Source organism: Nanorana parkeri, unplaced genomic scaffold (genome assembly GCF_000935625.1).
Source record: "Nanorana parkeri isolate BGI_ZX_2015 unplaced genomic scaffold, ASM93562v1 scaffold213, whole genome shotgun sequence".
Taxonomy (NCBI): Eukaryota; Metazoa; Chordata; class Amphibia; order Anura; family Dicroglossidae; genus Nanorana; species Nanorana parkeri.
In genome coordinates, this window is record NW_017306481.1 from 1,069,412 (window position 1) to 1,077,227 (window position 7,816).

The 7,816-nt window shown below is 41.7% G+C and overlaps 1 protein-coding gene across 2 annotated transcripts in view; it reads left to right on the plus strand.

Moving 5' to 3' along the window:
* The window catches only part of E2F5 (E2F transcription factor 5), a 20,285-nt gene extending 12,469 nt beyond the window's left edge, over positions 1-7,816 (plus strand). The window contains exons 5-9 of one of the 2 annotated variants that reach the window (XM_018555767.1): positions 539-603; positions 2,247-2,487; positions 4,486-4,686; positions 7,445-7,489; positions 7,705-7,816. In XM_018555767.1, the coding sequence (XP_018411269.1) occupies positions 539-603; positions 2,247-2,487; positions 4,486-4,686; positions 7,445-7,489; positions 7,705-7,814 (662 nt within the window). In that variant the 3' untranslated portion in view covers positions 7,815-7,816. Of the gene's footprint in view, positions 1-538; positions 604-2,246; positions 2,488-4,485; positions 4,687-7,266; positions 7,312-7,444; positions 7,490-7,704 lie in introns of both variants that reach the window. The other variant, XM_018555766.1, reaches the window with a different exon arrangement.

Genomic DNA, 7,816 nt, shown 5'->3' on the forward strand with positions numbered 1-7,816 from the left:
GGGGGGGCGGGGTAAATGTTGTGCAACTTGCACTATAATGTTAAAGCATGGTTCCCTTTTCCACATAGGGTACTAGGTCCATACTCCTAGACGCTAGGCAAAAAAAAAGCTGCTTCTTCTGGGCTGTGCTTTGCCTTTTTTTTGTGCCTAGCGTCCATTCCTGTAGGTGGAATAACTCCATTAGTGAGAGATGAAGATCTCCGCTGTGTCCTTCAATGAATGCCGAGAGAAGGATTTTACATTTAGTACAAAAATCCTATTTTCCAGCAGTGGTGGAGCGGGCCAGCCCCAGGCCTTTTCTCTCTGGTTGTTCTAAATGACAAAACTTTGCTGAAAGTAAATTGAATGGGCTGCATTTTCCTTGTAGCATTGCATTAGCAGTTTTCACTTGTTGCCCGGAGATAGATTTTAATCATTTACTTTGGGCCTGCAGGGTTTTCAGCCAAGCTCTTCAGTACTATCCATATTTAATAAAGTTAGCTACACTTGTTTAGAATGCATTGAACATGTTTTCTGTGTTTTTATGTTTGTTGCCTAGATGACACGCTGTTGGCAGTTCAGGCTCCTTCTGGTACGCAGCTAGAAGTTCCCATTCCAGAAATGGTAAGAGGTTACTTGTTTTAAAGTGTATGTAAACCTGAACAATGAATGTCGTGTTTTTTTTTTTTTTGTCTTTTTAGTCGAATATTTTACTGAAAGCACTTTTGTTATATATGTTCAATAAGTGCAAAGAAATGCATTCTGATCGTGTCAGAAATCCAATGCTGTCTGCATTCTGCAATGTTCTCTCAAGCAGTATGATCAACCATGCCCAGGTTACCTCTGAATTACCGAGCTCTGTAGTCCTGACACGCTTTCTGTTCTAGGGTGACAACGCTGTTCCTCCATAGATGCAGTAAAATGCAGAAGCATCATTTGTTGACCGGGGAGGTGAACTGTAGTTCTAGCACACTTTATGCCCTGAACTACCATAGCTGCTTTTCCATAGGTGTACAGTACATTAAATATTGTGTCTGTTTACTTCCAATTACTTCAGATCCATCCTGTTCTGGTCCCCAAAACAAACTCTGTTCCATTTTTGTTTTTCAGACCTAGACAGACGCAGGTCTGTTTACATCCGAATCGCCATAGACTAACATTAAAGGGGGAACTATGAGGTGAGTGATTTTCACTCAACCTCATAGTTCAAGCCGACGTGTGACAATGAAACTGTCACACGTCGGCTCTATAGGTCGGGAAGTGAGCGAACACATAACGTTGCTCACTCACTCTCCGGTCATCTCCTTGCGGTGACTGTCAGTCTCTGCTTCCTGCTCAGATCCTCCAGCGCTGACTAGGAATGGATGGGAGAGGGGGCGGGCACAGTTGGCTCTGCCTCTAGATAGGCGGAGCCAGGTGTCACTCACAGCTGAGTGGATCTCCACAGTATTGTCATGATCCATCCTGGCTGCAGCGCTCTCAGTATATCACAGGCTGGAGGGAGCGCTGTGACAACTGGCCGGCTCGGAGCTTCGAGTGAGTATAACTGTTATTTTAGCATCTAGACACAAACGAGCACTTGACTCTTAAGTGCAAGGGTAGCCTCACTGCAAGGGTTAATTAAAAAAAATTCCTGGAGTTCTTTTAACTTCCCCTGCTCTATCCAAAAGGGGCCGGGGGGAGCTATGGCTTTTTGCATCCCTTAGGTCCATTTCTTCCACCTTTTTTATGCTATCAGAACACTACCACCTGGTGGCTGATGGCTCCTTGTCTTCCCTGTTGTAGTTTGTTTTTCAATGTGTTAAAAACCTATGCTGAGATGAAAGACGTATGGGTCCTTTAAAGTTTGCAGGCAACGATCACTGGAAGAGGGAAGTGGTCTGATCTCGCTTCCTTGTCGGAGCTTTTCATCTGCGGCCTTGCCCTGTAACATTGCTTGTAATGTGTTTTGTGAGTGAGATGGATGATGTACTTTCACTGCTTTCAGTTGAGCTACATCAGTATATTTAATCAACAGACAATGGCGAAATATCCAGACTCGCTGTCTGAGTTGAACAGAAGATTGAATGTAAATTAATACCCAGCAGTGGAACACAAAGCATCGTGGGTTTTTATTTTTTTTTCCTGACATGGGGATTTTAAAATGGAACAATCTGAACATAATATATACTTGTTGTGCTTTGTTACAGAAATGGAGAAAATGTTTTTTGTTTTCTCGTGACCATCAGCAGAATACTAATGCATTTTTTTTTATTTTTTTTTTGCAGGGCCAAAATGGGCAAAAAAAGTACCAGATCAGTTTGAAGAGCAGTTCTGGGCCAATTAATGTGCTTCTGATCAATAAGGAATCTAGCACATCAAAGCCTGTTGCTTTCCCGGTGCCCCCGCCTGACGACGTCACGCAGCCCCACACACAGTCTGACACGTCCAGCAGTTCCAGGAAACCGCCCACCCAAGATCCCCAGACAGAAGAAATGCAGAATAACAATTTATCACAGTCTAGCACAAGTAAGTAATTGTATTTGTACGTACAGGACGATATTTTGGTATAGAATCGTCTCTGAACTGTGGGATATGTATATTATACCAATAGCATATTCATGTGTAGTCTTGCATACATGTTGGTGAGCTTTGTGTATTCCGGATCTGCACAGTAATCCAGTGTGAAACTTTACCTCTATGCAGGAGCTTCCTGTAATATTGACCAGTCACTGCTGTGCTCTCTCCTTGTGGTCTTGTCTCCGCCCCCTTCAGTTTTCTACACGCAGCCTGTAGTAGGTGGGTCTGCTGGGCCTCTCCCACAGCTCTGCTCCCTGCACAGGCTATATACAGCATAGTGATGTCACTGCTACTTTTACAAGGACATAACCGGGCTTTAAAAAACATTTTGGTAAACACAAGGTTGATCCTTTGTGGCTATTGAGGAACATATTTAAATCTGTAAAAAAATAAGTCAAGGCAACTTGATACACCGTGAACTGGATGAATGAGAACCTTCATGGACATAATTAAATGACCGGTTTTTGGGGTTTTTTTCCTAGAGTTCATCTTTAATAGCATGCCTGTTGTCCTCCTAGGCTCCTGACATTTTGCCATATTGGCTGACAATTAGGCATTCAATTTGCTGTACATGTTGGGCCTTCCTATAAAACTGGCTGATAAGTTTGTATTTCCCTACGTTGTGCTTGTGTGTAAATTACAGCAGATCGTATTGGTACAATGTAAACAATTTTATATTTAACTTCTCTTACATTTTTACCTAAAGTGTATCTATGAAAATACACACATGGCTGTTGTATAGATTGGGAGTAGGCATAGAAAATCTATTGGCGTTCTGTATCGTGTGTCCTTGAAGTCATTAATGGGATTCAGACTGTGGACCTTTACTTTAACATTCACATCAGTATAGAGCTCTGCATGCTGGCATGAAATCATCTTGCGTTCATTAGCTAAACATACATATTTTCATTTTACTTACAATCTTTTCCTCTTCCTGGTCCTCTTGGGCATTGGCGATGTGCCCAAGCAGAAGGGCAGCGGAGCCCAGGAAGCAAGGTGTTGGGTGAGATGTGCACTACACCGGCCCCTGGAAGCAATCTGGGGGCAGCTCAGCCACAGTGATCGTTTCCAGTGTGAAGCCCGCAGTCAGCTTTACACATGTAAACAGAGTCCTGCTGGGTCTGTTTAAAGGGGTCCACTGCCAGCAATGTATGGCATACGCTGGCAGCAAAAGGGTTAATATCCTGGCCCCTTTTGAAAATCGCTTAATGTTAGTAGTTTTTTCAGGTTTAAAGTTCTACTTGCCTTACCCCAATTTTTCTCCTTGCTGTCCTGGAAAGATTCTGGGGAATGGAGAACAGACGGGATCTCACGAAGATTCTCCAGTCCACTGCAAGAGCATCTTAAGATTTCGGCTGCTCTGTATTCCCCAGGATCTTGCTGGTGTGATGTCACCCTCTCCTGGGCGCCACAGGCGGAAGATGGGAGTAAGGCAACTGCATAGGGCTGTAACTAATGATTATTGTCATAATCGAATAGTTGGCTTTTTTTTTTTTTTTTACTTCAATTTAATCGATTATAAAAAATTTAATAAAGAACATCCTTAATTTAAAATGAAATGCACAAATGGAGTGTTACAGTTTACTTTGTAATAAAACTGCATGCACAGCATCGCAGTACTTGCACTGTGAGTGGGAGGCGCATTTGGGGTGCCATTGAAATGAATGGCACTGCAAAGCGCCTCCCGCAGCAGAATTGGTCAGGCCGAAACTGAAAATGACTTTTTCCCACTTTTTTTTTTTTTTTTCTTCAATTTGCAATAGCAGACTGGCTACTACACCAGGCCACTGCTTCCTGTGCCCTCCTGCCAGCATTGGGGGGGCGGCCCGAACAGTGTAACCTTCTTTTACTGCGGGGATGGTTTAAGGGCCCCGATAGGTTTTTGTGTGCTGGCCTTTTTTAGGAATGATGTTTCAAATGTTCATTGTAATTTTATCCTCTTTGTAGGTGTTAATACACAGGAGAGCACTACTTCTGCAAGTAACTTTTCAGAACTGCCAGATTCATTATTGTATCCATCCCTAACGTCAGATTTAACCCAGACTACTGCCAGCTCCAGTGATTACCAACCACCGCTGCTTCCCCTGGATGTCAGCAATATCCTCAAACCAAATTCTTTTGACATAACAAAAATGGATGACCAAGAAGGTACGATTTTTTATTTCACAGCTTTACACAGTTTCTATCAAACCATCCACTAAATGTAATGTAAGAATGTTATTGAATATTTATACCACCTCTCTGGGCTTTCAGACTATTCCACTGCTGACCCAGCTATGGACAATGTATCGGACTGTGTATCCACTTCTAGTGTTGCTGTATAAAACATTTGCGTGGCTATGTCCAACGAAACTGCATGTATATTCGTTTTGTGAGTTTACCAGCAATCGCTCATTAGTTTTAGGGCTTATTTAAATCTGTGTTGTAAGATGCACATTACATGCATTGCTGTTGTGGTGCCATGTCTTTTTAAATGGCACCGAAATGCATTAGGCATTGCACATGCAGTGCAGCTTGCCACAATGCACTATGGTAAACTACGTTAATTTTCGTAAGCATTTCCACATTTTGGCAGCCCATTGTTTTTAATTACCTGCCTTAAAGTAGTATTAAAAGCTGGTCGCTATTTACCTAATGCATTCTATTCTGACTCCGATCGTTGTGATAGCGAAATATATCCCTTGCTGAGACCTCTATGCCTGGCCTGTATAAGCAGATATACTCACTGCGGACAATCCTCGTCAGATAGCTGAACTCGTCAATACCGATTCATTCAAAAGAGGTGTTTATTCTTTACAGCAGATGATAGGAACAGCAGTTGAACGGTGATAGTATTGTGCGGTCAGAAAATGATGCCTTTCCTCCGTACTGGGCAGATTATATGTGTGTCCTGATACATGTGGCTGCTAGCTGTGCCATGACACAGGAAGTACTGCACACAGGAAGAAGGGTGGGGCTACATACACTTGGGGAAAAATACATCGTCACATGAGGAATAATTACAGAAAACATGTTTGTTACAACAAAAGGCCACTAGATGGCAGCATAGGATAACACATGAATTTAGCTATGAGAAAATAGTTAGGCAAATCACACTATATATAAATTCTAACCTATATAACAATGCTAATATTAACTGAGGCTATGCATCTCATATTCTATGCCCCTGTTGGGGCGGCACACATTCTTTGCATTAAGGTAAACGATACCCAGTACCTTGTGTCCCACATCCCTCCACACTTACCCGTGTCACTGCCGCTGGTCCCTGAAGCGATTCTCTGAACTTCCTTTTTTCGGGGGAAAGATAATGAGCGCAGATTAACTATAGGCTCCTTCTGCCATCAATTAATCTGTTTGGGGGAGGGGTTGAGAAGAGGGCTGCGGCCTGCCTAAAGGCTGAGTACGTGTATGAATGCACACATGGGTGTCTCCACAGTAACCGCTTGGGTGGGGGGGAGCAATTCCAGACCCACTAGAGGAGGAGGATTTGATACAACAATGAACAACGGATCTGCATACCATATCATGATCATGTGTGCCTTCTTTGCATACAAACTTTAAAAAAAGGTGGTTTAATGCCACTTTAAAGCAACACGTTAACACATAATGTGAATGGGCCCTGAGGAATGCTTTCTGCATTGTATAAAGCTGTAGCTGTTGTGCGCGTGGATCAAAATCAAACGTTCTTCACATAGTTTTCTGATTAAATGTATTTAGGCTTTTTTCTTTGGATTAAATGTTCAGAGTAGAATGTTCTTGGGGGTGGAATGGTCTTGGAATATGTTGCATTTAGTGCTGCTTATATTCAACAGAGAAATCCGTACAATTGCATGTATATGTATGTAACACATTCTCATTACATTGGAACAAAGACTATTTGTAAAATGAATGTTGCATATACATTTTTTGGGGGGGAATAGGGTAGGGAAGGTTAGAACGGTTAAGTTTTTATTGGTGTCCCCACTAGGTAGATTTACCCTGTGGGTCCTGATGATCATTGTTACTATGACAAAATATGATGGAAAATCACAAATATTACAGGAGGTGGGGAAAATCTTGTCTGGCCAACAGAGGGGAATTTCATCTACTTTGGAGAGGATTTCTGTGTTTGTATCCAGGACAGGAAATAAAGGAAAATCTCCACAAAAGGATAAACTGGCTAGGGTTTTAAAAATGGATTGGGAGGTGAACATTGGAACAATTGCTGATCAGCAATACAATTTTATATTGTGGAAATTGGACAGTCATGGTAGTTAAAACTTTCCTCATATATGCTGGATACATTTTATACTTCTAAAGGCTGCTTGCAGCAAAGCTGTGATTCACTATTTCCTTAAATGACCTCTCCATTCTCTAGTTGCCTCAGATAGGATCTGGTGATGGTCAGAATTGGTAAAGTATGGGAAAACTGCGTAACTGACATACAAACCACTTTTATTCTTGTTTTGGATGAACTTTGAGGAGCCCTGTAGAATGAAGTTTCTTTTGAGCCAACCTCATTTACCCATTTACTGTGTTCCACACCTAACAGGTTCCATTATCTGGCCTCCTAATCTCCCATTACCATAGCGGTTTTGTGGGAGATTATAGCAACATGCCTTTTTTAGGGGAACATGTAGAAGCCATGCACAGCTCTTCTGTGTACTGATCTTTCACCTACCCGATATGTTTTCTTGTACAGTTTTTAGTACTAATCCATTTTTTTTTTTTTTTTTTTTTTTTTTTTAGGTCAGATAAGTGGCGACTTAATTGATGAGCTAATGTCCTCCGATGGTAGGTGTTGACTATTATCATTTTTGTGAATGTGGTGTATGTATCATGTGGAATTTCCTATGCTGTACGCAGGGCGGAAGAGGTTACAAATCCACCATAATTCTTTTTTTTTTTTTTTTTTTTTTTTTTTTAGGTCAGATAAGTGGCGACTTAATTGATGAGCTAATGTCCTCCGATGGTAGGTGTTGACTATTATCATTTTTGTGAATGTGGTGTATGTATCATGTGGAATTTCCTATGCTGTACGCAGGGCGGAAGAGGTTACAAATCCACCCATTCATGTTGCAGAAAACAAGTAATGTCATAAAATACCCGCTTTGTGCTATTCTGTAACAATCTGCTGGACTCTGCTGCACATGAATCTAATATTCTGTGTTTATCTTTTTATCTCAGTGTTCCCTTTGCTGCGGCTTTCTCCCACTCCAGGAGATGACTACAATTTCAACTTGGATGACAGCGAAGGAGTTTGTGACCTCTTTGATGTTCAGATTCTGAATTATTAGAT